At 38.4% G+C, this 13511-nt stretch overlaps 1 protein-coding gene across 1 annotated transcript in view; it reads right to left on the reverse strand.

The window, feature by feature from the left end:
- LOC117025366 (chondroitin sulfate proteoglycan 4-like) overlaps positions 1–13511 on the reverse strand; it is a 55455-nt gene that overhangs the window by 25892 nt on the left and 16052 nt on the right. Inside the window, exons 4-6 of the mRNA XM_033111277.1 lie at positions 12320–12790; positions 9341–9517; positions 2435–2633 (exon numbers count right to left, since the gene is read on the reverse strand). Coding sequence (XP_032967168.1) covers positions 2435–2633; positions 9341–9517; positions 12320–12790 — 847 coding nt within the window. The remainder of the gene's footprint in view (positions 1–2434; positions 2634–9340; positions 9518–12319; positions 12791–13511) is intronic.

Raw genomic sequence — 13511 nt, forward strand, 5'->3', positions numbered from 1 at the left:
ACCCTGAGAGTTCGGATTCCTCACAAAAAGGTTACAGACTCTAAAAAAAAAATCCCAATACATTCAAGAGTCATCATTAAAAAAGAGAGAGAATTCTGAGTCTACCTAATTTTGCACAAAGGCCCACAACCAGATTTGTTTGTTTGCTTGCTTGCTTGTTTTTATTAGAAATAGCACTTGGAAAGTTGTATTTAACTAAACACAAAATTAGGGAGAGTATGTTTTCTGCCACTAGGCACCTTGAACATTTCATGAATTTGGAAATAAAATGGAAATGGAATCAAAAGGAATTATATCAAAACAAATATTAAAATAACATACTGGGTATACCCTAACTATGATACTAATTATGACCAAAGAGAGGAAAGGAGGAAAACATAAAAGTAGGCAATTTTCTATTGTTCAACCTCAGATTTTCCTGACAGTACTTTCAGAAGAGCAACCTTAAATCACTTAGCCTCTCACATCTTGGCTTTATCAACTTACTTAGGTCGTTATGTGGAATATAATTAGATTAATGGCAGAGCACTTTGCAAATATAAAATGCTAAGTGAGACTAATTAAACCTAAGCCTTTGTTTGGGGCTGCTGATGGACAGATGTAGCAGGCAGAACCAGCTGGTTTCAGCAGCAGACTCATCTGTAGCTGGGATCCAGCCACTTTGAGAGCTGTTACGGCCTCCACATCCATTTAGAAAATGTGATGGATTGGCTTTCAAAGACCTTGCCTTTAACTCTCCTTCCTGCTTTTTGGGGAGAAATTATTTCCTCTGCTCGCCAAGAGCAGATATGGACCTGGTAGTTGACAAATAAATTAATCCAGAGAGCTAATTTTTATTTGACTCTTTCATTGCAAATAGTAACCAGTTCTTCAAACTACTCTTGTCTTCATTGGGTGGCACCTAGGAGACAAAGCCCACCTTCTGGGTTAGACCACCTCACATCTTTCTGAGCCTCAGTTTCTTCATCTCTAAAATGGGGTCATTACTCCCAATGGCTCAGAGGACTTCTGCAGATTAAATGAAATGGATCATGTGACTATACTTCTGCGGTGCCCAGCATGTGCCAGACTCATTCATCCTTTCCATTGCAAACTGTAGAGTTTTAGAAATTCAAAACTTCCCTTGCGCAAGTCTCTAGAGCAGTTCTCTTCATTTTGAAAATATGATCCTTTTCTAAAAATAAAAATATTTCTAGGTCCTCACCTACTACTTAGACTTTTGCTTTCTACTAATCAAAACCAAACATAATTGGTGGAAACCTCTTATCAATTCAGTGCTTCTTTAAATGAATTGTATTTTATTAGTCAGCACATCTGCTCACATTTAAAAAACAGGAACACACATATGTGGAAAATATCATTCAGTCTAGAAACAATGCTTTGACATAGATGCGTGTAGATGTGGGATCTTATTGCAATAACACTAACTCCACAGGTCCCCAAGCCACCTAGATTTGGAACCACTAGATGAGAGCATTCATGTAGTAAATTATGTTCAGATTATTGGGGGATTCTTTGTATTAACTGCAAAGATAATCAGGAAATTACCACATTTGGATATAGATGTTTAATCTTTACTTACTATGTTTTCAAAGAAGATAATTTAAAATGGCTGAAAAGATATGATTTTAGCTTTCGCATCATGCACCCTGGCCCACGCTCCCTCCCATTTTCCACTACAAGCTGGGAGTGGGCTGTTGCCTCTCTCAGGTCACTGACAAGGGCAGCCTGGAAACAAAGCCAAGCTGGGTCACTCTTTGTGCAGATTTACAGTGGCTGTTGGCTTATTGATTTATTGACCAAAGGGAGAAAAAAAGCCTTTTAATATCAGGGTCTCCTAGAAATACACTTACAGTCATTCATTCATTCATTCATGTGTTCATTCATTTAACAAAGATGTTTGTTTTGTTCACTAATGTGTCCCTAGCATCTGGAATATTACCTGCCATATAATAGGTATTCAATATTATTTCATTCTTTCAACACTTTTTTATTAAGCACCTACTAGGTCCCAGGCAGTGTTCTAGGAGCTGAGGATACAAGAGGGAACAAAACAAAGATCCTGCTCTTATAGTACTTATATTATAGTGGAGAAGACAAACAACAACCAAATAAACAAATCAATCTATACTAAAATATCAGGTCAGAGTAAGCGATGAAGGTTGACAGAGAAGAAATACTATTTTAGTGGGTGGTCAGGAAAAGGCTGAGGAGCTTATATTTGAGCTCAGACCTTACATGATAATGTGAGTTAAGGTGATTTAATGTTAGCTATTATTAGCCTTACCAAAATGTGTCACTTTTTAAAAAATTATAGTCTGAAGAGTTTTTAGATGATTTTTGATTTTCAGTCAGCAAAGATTAGGTTTGCGTATCATGTTAACCTCTGATAGAAACACATTTTAGTTTCATATTGCTTTTCTCTATGACATACCATTGTGTACAAACACTAGCTGACCGTTGTTGATTTGAACCTGGGTGAAGTTCTGGATGCTTCGGCCAGGAAAGGACTTGAGCGCCAAATGTCCGTTGCTGGGTGGAGTGACCCAGTAAGCAAGGTCCTGTGGGGACGAGTCCCCATCTTCCGCACAGAGGTCATTACTGGTAATCTCCGTGACAGAATTCACCCACACCTTAAAAAGAAGAGAACCACAGATCTTGCAAAGACCAATTCCAACCACATCACGTCACATGAGTAAAGTGGATAGCTATGATATCTTGACCCTTGTCCAAAGATTTAAAAACTAAAGCAATTCACCAGAGTTTTTGAAGCATGAGGTTTCTTAATCCAAAACAGACATACAATTAAATGCCAGATGAAATGTAGGGCATGTTGTAGTGTTTATTTAATTTATGAGGTTTATGAGGTTTCAATAAAAAATAGAAGTCATAGCTATTTATTCAAAATTAATTAAATTGCATATGCACTTATATAAAGCATAATAGCAATAAAAGCTGATGGTTACTAAGTACCTTCTGTGTGGCTGGCATATGTTACGTCCTAAACATGGAATCCCAGCTAATCACAGAACCTACCTCAGAGGGTTGATTTAGGGATTTCTACTCATTACTTGAAGAAGCGAATGATTTCATCAGCTTTGAAATAGTTGAGGAAAATACACACACTGCACATTTTTAATTCTCTTTATCCCACCTGTGTTGCAGAAACCAAATACCTGACTCCTAGGACCTTGCAGTGTTTGCTGTGCTGATAGTCCATCTGCAGTTGTTTCTGAGTAACAACCTGTTTTTCAGTTACATTTAAAATCTATTTACATTGTCTGAGTATCTTATTTAAATATTAATTAATTTTTTAAATTAATTTTTTAAAATTTAAATTTTTTTAAATATTAATTAATTTTTTAAATTAATTTTTTAAAATTTAAAATTTTTTAAATTAAGCCTCTACTATGTTCCCAGCAACATTCTGGAGGCTTGCAATACATCAGTAAACAAAACAGAATCCTGTCCTTATGCAGTGTACATTCCAGCAGGAGAGGATACAAAACAGAATCCTGTCCTTATGCAGTGTACATTCCAGCAGGAGAGGAAGGAATATAGGGAAGAAACAATAGGCATAATAAAGAAATTAATTATATAGTCTGATAGAAGAATTATATAGTCTGATAGTCTATGCAAAAAAAATTAAATGAAGCAAAATGAGGGGCTTGAGAGTGGGGGAATGTTAAGTAGGGGGCTTATTTGGTGAAAATCAAAGGCAGTGGCGATATCTAGGGGAAGAGCATCCAGGAGGAGGGAAAGGCACTAAGTGGGAGCGAGCCTCCTCTGCATGAGGAGCAGCAGTCAGTGTGGTGGGAGCAGAACAAGCAAGGCGAAGAGTAAAAGGGGATGCGTCAAACAAGGAATGGAAGGGCAAATCCTGCCGGTCTGGAAGGCCACTGTGAGACCATCAGCTTTTCTTCAGGGTGACGGGAATCATCGTAGGGCTTTAGGTGAGGACTAACCTGGTTTGGCTTAGGTCTTAACAGAATCCTCTGGCTTCTGGTTCAGGCATAGACTGTGGCAAGGTGAGGGTGCAATCAAGGAGACCAGTTAGGAGGTGATTGCAACAATCCCAGAGATGAGAGAAGGGATTGGCCACAAGGTATAGAGGTGGTAAGCAGTGGTCAGATTCTGGGTGTATGTGGAAGGTGATGCCAACAGAGTGTCTGACAAATTAGTGGTGAAGTGTGGAAGAAGGAAACGTGGCAAGAATGACTCCATGGTTTGGGCTCAGCAAGTAGAAAGATAGTTACCGTCAACTGAAATGGGGGGAGCTGCAGGTAGAGTGGATATGGGGAGTAAGATCAGGAGTTCAGTTTTCAACATGTTGAGTTTAAAATGCTTATTGAGACATCAAATCATATTCTATGGAACTAGGTTGTTTTGAGTTTCTATAATCATGCAGTCACATGATATTTCACTAATACTAAAATATCTCGGTGGCTTTATCACTAACTGAATTTTCACATTTCTATCTATATTTGCAAATGTCTTCCCCACAGAAACACAATGCACATTCCCAAGCGTATGTCATTCTTTGCTCTCTGACTAGAACCTTATCATCTTCTACACTTCTTACCAACTTTTTAAAAAATCCAATCCTAAGCATTTAATAGATAATCTCTCTGGTCTAAGGGGCTGTTTTCCTCAGCAGTACAGCCAATTTATGAAATAATTTAATTCATGTCCATTCATCAGCCAATAACCATTTAAACACAATTTGAGAAAGGGAGATCAGAAAGCATATAGGATTCGATATTTTCATGTAAGGCACCTGTGTTGCACTTTAGCTGTGTAAACTTGGGCTCATTTCTGTTCTCTGTACCTTAATTTTCTCATCAGTAAACTAGGAATGATAAAATTATTATGCATAATAAGTGATTTAAGATACGTAAAGTACTTAGGACAGGCTTCACCTGGCACATAGTAAGCATTCAATAACTGTTAGCTTTATGTTACCCATCTTCATCACATGTGGTCCTGAGGATGCATGTGATTTTTAAAAATACTACTTAAAAGTCATTTGTAGCATGATGCTAACCACTATTAGGGCCATTCTATAACATGTACTGCAGATTTTCTTTAATCCCACAGCATTCCTTCAGAATTTGGGGTGAGTAGTTTATCTGTTTAATGATTTTATTGTCAAGGAAGCTCCTGTATCTTGGCCTTTGGAACATGTCCACCGAGGATTTTCCAGCTTTAAACTCTAAGGACATCAGTTTTTTAATAGCTACCAGAAATTCTAATCAACCTAGTGTTCAAATTATAAGGTTTTGGCCTTTAGTTAACCCATGAAATTCTACAGTTTCTATAAAATATACAAGATGGATTGTTTAACAAAATCCCAAGCCCACTCATTCTATTTTTTCACTTTTATATTTTTAAATCCATCCATGTATCTTATTCTCATTTCTTCAGGAACTCAAACTGATTTGGAAATGTACTGCCATTTCTCTTCCCATGACTCTAGATACTCATTTTTTCCAACACCATGTATCCAAAGGCTGGACGGGGCATGTTTTCCACTGTATTACTCTTCTGTGAAACACTGATTTTTGCCCCCTCTTGCCTCTGGAATATACCATCTTCCAAAACAAATGGAAAACCTGACACTCGAAACAAGAGCTAGTAACCTCAGGTCTTTATTTCCACTCAACTAAATTTAGTTCTGTCAACAGCCCCATTGCTTTGGGTGAGACCTGATTTAGTGCCCAGTCTCTGGTGATAAAATTTCAAATAGGTGGGAAGAAGGAAAACAAAGGCTCCGAACTGGAATTCAGATTTAAAAGTGACCCAAAGTCCCATAAATCATGGTTTAAAGAATAAATATCTGAAAAAATTTGATACTTATTAATTGAAATAATGTATTTTTAAATTCACCTTTAACTGAGGCTGATGAGATTTAGAAACCTAATTATGATTCAATATAACCCTGATTGTGATGCTAATATTTAAAAAACCCAGACCTTTGGTTTAAGTTTCATCTGAGGGTTGTGAAATGTTCAGGAGTTCATTCTCCTACTATTTGATCCTTCCAGGCCTTCAGTCATCCTTTCAGATTTTGCTGCCCTAAATTCTTCTGCTGTCTCTAGCTCTCAAAGCTCTTTTTAGTGATGACAAATGCTTATCAGAAATAAGCACATGATTCTATTTTTGGTGCAATAAAACAACAAAACACAATGTACAGTATTCTAGAAAGCGAAAGTTGGAAAATAGGAAAATGAAGCCCCCTTGTGGACACAAACATACCTTATAAGGTATGCACAGAAATCACTGTTCACATTTGAATACAAAAGTACTCAGTAGAACATATTTCAGAGTAAAATGCAAAGGATTCTCCCTAGGTACTCTAACTCCAATTCCTAATTCCAATTATTCATACCACTCAGTGGCCTTGGAGATCAGCCTGCTAAAGACCTGTGGCTTAAGGAAATCTTGTTTAACGTACTTCAGGAGAAAGTAATGTATCTGAATTGCTAGGACAGAGTGATTCATATTCATATTTCTGCCTATGAACGCCCTTCCAGAGTCTGAGATGCAGCTCCGTCCACCCTCAACACTCGCATTTCCTACCCTCAAGTAGACTGAAGATAACTCTTTTTTCCACCTCCTTCAGGCTCTAATGACAAGTTAGGAGAGTGGAGTTCATGCGAGATAAACTGAAGGCCTTGAGAAAAATGCTATTTGAAAAGTCAGAGATTAATAATAATAATAATAATAATAATAATAATAATAATACAAAGGCTTTATAAATTCATATTTTGCCACAGACTCTGCCACTATCTAACTTTGTCATTTTGGGCAAGTTTACTGAATTTCTGGAGCTTATATTCTCTCTTCTTTAAAATGGGAATAAGAGCAATACTCGCTTTATCTACTACACTAGGTCCTTGGACTTCTTAACTGTTACTGTGAAGGAAATGGCAGTAGAGTGTCATGATTATGGGCAAAAACTTGCATCCTAGCTCTGCTACTTACAGTCTACCAGTGGCTCTTCCACTTTTTACCTTAGGCAAGTGTCTAAGCTTCTCTGTGCTTCAGATTCCTCATCCTTAAATTAAAAGTGGAGTCTCAAAGTAGCTGAAGATTAAGTGAGTAAATAAACGTACAGTGTTTAGAACAATGTCAGGCACAGAGTAAGTACTATGTAAGCATTAGCTAATAGTGTTAAAAGTTATCAGTTTGTGAGGACGCCTTGCAATACATCCAACATACACAGTCTTTCCAGGAAGTTTTCAATTCTCATTTGCCATTGTTATTATATATTCTCATGGATGTGACAGAAATATCACATACCAACAACAAAAAAATTAGGGTTAGAAAGTAAAGAATGTCTTAGACATTGTAAAGTGCCTACACAGGCTCTCAAAGCTAGCAAGACCAATTCCTGGCTGCCTCTTAACTTTTTCTCATCAAGTCTAAATTATGCTGAGATTGATAACAGACGTGGTTATATCATAAATTTCACTGCACAAGACTTCATTATTCTAAATACCTTATAGCAATTTCATTCACATTATACTATATACGTGTAATAGGAAAGCAATATTATAATATCGTGCCCTGGTCTATAACCCTTTATCTTCAAACGTTTACAATTTTTATAATTTATTATGTTCTTCCTTTTTTCTATTTCCTCTCCTCACCATGACTTTGGGCCATAATAGCAGTACCTAAAGTGAATTAGCCAGTTTTGCAGACAATGTACCTGTACCCAATGTACCCTCCATCCCCACTTCTTCTCCTTCAGGAAAGAACTAGGCAGATAGGCAGCATGTGGGCAGGAAGGGTTAACCTGGGGGAGGGCAGGGAGAGCTATGATGATGGGCAGCTGCAAAGAGACTTAAAAGCTGAGGGCAACAATCTGACCCCACCCCCACGCCCAAACACAGAGACCTCCACCATGTTGTAAAGTATCCTGATGAAGGGGTAGCTGATGAATGAGTCTACGGGGGGATTATTTGTGTGAGGGGCCACCGATTCTCTCAGAAATGCAGCCATACTAAAGGAAGAAAGAGCCAAGACAAAAGCCTGGTCTGTGAAACATGGGCCAATGTTGGGGGAATTGACAGTTTATATTTTCATTGACTCATTCCTTCAACACATATTTCTGTCTTACTGTGTCAGGCATTGCTGGAGACCATGAAAAGAGGCATGAACAAGCCATTAGGCTCCCATGCTGTCACTCTATCCTGAGCCTGTCATTCAGCCATCTCACAATTCCCTCATCTGTCTAATGAGGGAAATGATAGAACGTATCTCAGGGAGCTATAAGCCCTTAGAGCAGTAGCCAGCACATAACAATAGCTAACACTTATTTTTTGAACACTTAGTACTATAACAGCTATAATTATTCTCCAAGCCAGAACAGTGGGTTCCGTCCTTAGAAGATAGGACAGTAAGAAGGGGTGAGTTCAAACCAAGAAAATCTATTAAATGCAAGCTTTGGGATACTTGAATATAAACCAGCACCGATGGGTTCACCAGCACGGACACAGGTAGTGCTGGTGTGGCAGGAAATGGTGTCGTCAGAGACAGAGGCTTCCTGTGCATCAGCCCCTTTGTGTGAGCAATAGAAGCCATAGCAGCAGATCTTACCGCAGGGCTCCACATCAGGAGAGGAGCAAAATGATGGATACCATGCGGCAGCTAAGACATTTATCTGTGAGTGTTTAAGAACACCCCTAGAGGATTTCTCAGAAAGAGTGGAGGGTGATAGAAGCTCCCAGAACCAGCGAAACACATGACTGCATGGCAGCCTTATTTAACTCTAAAACTGGTAAGGCCTTGGAGTATTTTAGTAATAATAGCTACCACTTATTGAGCCTTAACCACATGGGAGAGCTTTACTATCATTTTATCATGGAATCGTCATAACTCCGTCTCCATTTTCCATTACCTAGATGAGAGAAAATTAAAAGGCTAAATAACTTGCCCAAGGTCACACAGCCAATAGTGGGGAGCTGATTCTCACCCGATCTGTCTACAGCAGAGCCCACGCTGTTAACCACTATGTTTCCAACCTTGCAGAAGGCTGTATTTCACAAGTGCATACACCAAACCAGAAAAGGTCAGGCCTCAGGAAATACAAAGTGAGTGGTGCCCATTCAGGAAATAAAATATGACAGTAACTCATTGTGATTCATTAGCTCTCGATAGTACCCAACAGAATGTCATAGTAATAACTATCATTCATTTTAAACCAGTAGGAATCTGTCAACTGGACATACATAGTCATGTGTCTTAACTATTTAGCATTAGGAATAACACAAAAGAAAATCAAAGTAGTAGCTCTACCATTATTTTGACAAATCAAAGAGCATGGAGCACTTACCTGGAGGATTTTATTGGCTGTTATTACTGGAGCCTCATCATTTACTGATTCCACAATCACAAAAAGAGTTTGGGGAAAACTCTGTTTTCCAAGCTCTGAGCTATTTGCAAAGATGGTGAAATTGTCAAGGAGTTCCTCGCTATCATCATGAACATAGTAAATCAATTCATTTTCCACCTATTACCAACAACAACAAAAAATCACCAACTTACTAAAATGTGATGTGAAAATATGAATAAATTGCTACAAGAGAAATCCTAGTTTTTTATATCTCTCTAAAACCAGATGTGTTCTTCTCATGAAATTTGATTCTGACGATCAGAGTGCAAATTATGATGGATTGTATAGTTTTTATGAAGAGAGAAGAGATGCTGCATTCTAGAAATAAGTTTAGGAAGGAACAGAGTGATCAAGCAATATGAGGCAGTAAAGAGAAGGCTGGACTGGGCATCAGAAGGCTGAGTTCAAAGGCTATGTCTAACACTAAAATATGTTGTAGGTAAGTGATATAATCTAACCTTTCTTCCAATGGAACAACATCCACTAAAAATCAGACTCTACTTGTTTATTCAGAGTGACTAATTTTTGAAGTTGTGAATTACTTGGTTGGACAATTCAGAATGTTATATTTAGGCTCTGAAGCTTCCAAACAATGGTTGGATATCTGTTCTTTGGAGACATATGGGCCAGGGCAACTCTTAAGTTTCCCCAGACTTCTCTTTTCTGAGTTAAGCGTGTATTATTCCCTTAATTGTTCTTTGTATGAGAGGTGACACCTGCTCCTTCCCAATCCTGTTTCTCCTCCTTTGGAATAAAATCAATTTTTGGCCCCTCTCTTAATAGATGCTACCCAATACTAGCTACCATACATCTCCGGTGGACAGAATATAATGAAATATATTGGAAACAAATGATCATGTCAAGGTACATCTACCTCACTGTAATAACCCAAATGCAAATATTTACTTTTATCCCTATTAGATTTCATCCTTCTAATTTTCATTCTGAAATGATCATCCAATGAATTTAATTATTCCTCCTGGATTTGTAATAACTGCAAATTTGATCAGCATGCCTTCCATGTCTTTAAGGTTCTGATGGAAATACACAAGAGCACAGGATCAAAATCAGAGACCAAGAGAATTTTAAACCTGGAAGGGAACTTGGCTTCAGTGAGTCTGTGACCCTAAACATACAACAGCAGAGAACTTTCAAAGCCCAACAGGAGTAGTTGAACTTCTGAAAAAGTCCCTGGGGTTGTTTGTTTTGATAAAATACAGCCAAAAATTTTAACAGTTCAACTTCACCCACTCGTATAGTACACTTCCTTTGAGCAAAGACTTTTGATCTCTGAGAGGTGTTTCTGACAAGAGTTGAAAAGTTCATGAAGAACCTCAAGGGAAAGTTGTGGCTACTCATATACAGGTGTGCTGAGAATTTCTCTGGGGTTCCGTGGGCAGAGGAATTCTAGATCACACGGCTGACCACATGATCTTGGAACATGCTCTTTTAAGCTATTTGAAAACAAACATGGCATGGATCAGAAAGATGGCATGGATCAGAGGGCAACATCATTTTTAATCTAACATGTTTTAGGAACACAGCATTTAAACAGAAGTCACTTCCTTAGTAGTTTTCCTGAGAAAATTCATTATTTCCTCAATAGAGTGTCATTCCCCCAAATTACACACCATTTAATAGGTATTAATCTAGAGGCCAAGGAGAGAGTCTGGTGGGACTTGATCTATTCCTAGACTTCTAACACTAGAAAAACATCTGCTGACCTGAAATTAAAAGATGTAACAAACTTATAGAAAATCTTACAAGATTAAAAAGTATTCGGTCCCCTGTCACCAGTCATGTTCGGGGCATGTTGTGTCACTCCTCTGCTTACGTACCCCCTCCCTTATTGCTCCCCACCTCACTCAGGGTCAAAGGTGAAGTCGAAGGCCCTCCCATAATGGACCTCCGTAACCTCATCTACTGCTCTCCCCCCATGTATGCAGCTCCAGCCACACTACACTCCTTGCATGCTCCCCACACAGAGCTATTCACTTGCTCTTTTTCCATATTCACCTAGTTCACCTAGGAGCTTATAAAGGAAATGATGGAGATCTGCCAGCTGCTTTTCAATATTTAAAAAGAGTAATGGAAATCATTCTTTTATTTACAATAAGAAAGCAGTCTCACAATAATACCATTCTAGCCCAAAGCAAAGAAACCTGAGAGCAACCCAGGGTTGACTCTGGTTATTTTATGCTGATTGGACACCAGATTGGCAGTTGTGTCCAGCTGCTTGATTGCAGGGGCTGAGCCATTGTAGCCATTGATAGCGCTGTGCTTGGCATAGAGCATGACACAGAGTATGCACTCTCTCTGCGTCTGTTGATTAAATAAGGGAATGAATGAATGCAAAAACCCACTAATGATTAAAGCATGCCTGTGTTAAATGTCTGGATGTTATACTTTGAGAAGGACATTGCCAGTGTGGAGTTCCTCCAGAGTTGGGCAGACAGGATACAGCAGGGGCTAGAAACCCAGGGCATATGGGCAAAAGCTAGAGAAACTAGAGATGTTTCACCTAACAAAGATAAAACCCAAGGGAATTTGATAACTTATTCTTTCATAGATTTCAAGAGCTTTCATGAAAGGAGGTACAATTTGTTATGCGAGCCACCAGTGCCAGGGCCTAGGTGAAGTTTTTAAGTGGCAGATTTCAGCTCAGCATAAAGAACTTTCTAACAAATGGAGTGTTTTTAAACTGGAAGAGCCCATCTCAGGAAGTAATTTCTCCATCACTTAAAATATTTTAGCAATGGCTAGATATGGGGTTACTGTGAAAAGGCTTCTAGGATCTGTTAGGAGGTTGAACTAGATACCCTCTGAGGTCCCATCGTTTCTAAGCGCTGATGAATCTAAATAATAATTAATTTTTTTCTCTTACCCAACATACCCAAAATATTAACTAAGAGTCATTACCTGTTTCCTGGTAAATTTCATTAGCTTTACTCTTGGAAAATGAGAATTTTCAATATAACCATGTTTTGGTGGTTTGAGTAAAACAAATTCACAGTCAAATCCCTCAAAATATTTGCTTGGAATTTTGAGGTGGTCTTCCAGAAGTGCTTTGTAACCACCTTCTTGGATTGTGAAATTTTGTACCTCCAGAGGAATCCGCTTAGGGATGATATCCACCAAGATTTCAACTCCCCTCACAGCTTGGAAACCGTTCAACACATCCAGTAAAAAACGGTCCTGTTGTTGGTCAGGAGCTGTCTGCACATAATGGATATTACCATCATCAATGTCTTGTTGCGTAAAAATCAAAGGGGACTTTGCATCTGCACCCAAGCTGCTTTCTTCTGGTAAAGATTTTCGGAGGTAGCCATGCATTGGTGGAGTTCTGACAATGAAGGTTGTCTTAGGAGGAATATTACCTTCATGCACAGCCTTGAGTTCAGACATACCACACAGACACAAAAAGAAAAACACATTAATGCATGTAAGAATCAAGGCCCTGGAACCAAATTTTTTTCTATTAATGCCCACAAATGGCTTATTACAATCAGGGTTGATACACGTAGTTTAAGCCTGGGTCTGTTCCGGTGACTGTGCCAATATTTTGAATTTTAGCCCTACTGGAAAAGAAAAGCAATGGTCAACAACACTTGAAGAGCTACTAATGTATTAACAAGTCATCACCCGCAGTGGCAAGAAACCCAGGATTCAGATAATCGAGGTGAAAGAAATAAGCTGGTGTAAGGAGGAGAAATAAAAGATAGTGAAAGAAGCAGCACGTGAATGATTAAAATTGTAAGACTTTACAGGAAAGTTTATTTTTCTCTCCCATTTTAACTGGCTCAGCATTTTCAATATATATTTAATCTACTGATTCAGCAAAATCTCTCAAAACTGTCATTGTAACTGATTTACAGTCACTGAACTGCACATGCCCCCTTGTGGTGAAACGTAAACATAAACTCTCCAAGATCCTGAAAAAGAATGGAGAAAAGCTGGTGAGCCCATGTTCCCTTAGTCAAAACTCATTATTTGGTTAATAACATTATATAAGTTTCAAGTGTACAGTTCTATAATATGTCATCTGTATATTGCATCCCCCCAATAAATTTAATTTAAAAAAACATATTGTATATCTCCTCTATGGATATTA

Source organism: Rhinolophus ferrumequinum, chromosome 7 (assembly GCF_004115265.2).
Source record: "Rhinolophus ferrumequinum isolate MPI-CBG mRhiFer1 chromosome 7, mRhiFer1_v1.p, whole genome shotgun sequence".
NCBI lineage: Eukaryota > Metazoa > Chordata > Mammalia > Chiroptera > Rhinolophidae > Rhinolophus > Rhinolophus ferrumequinum.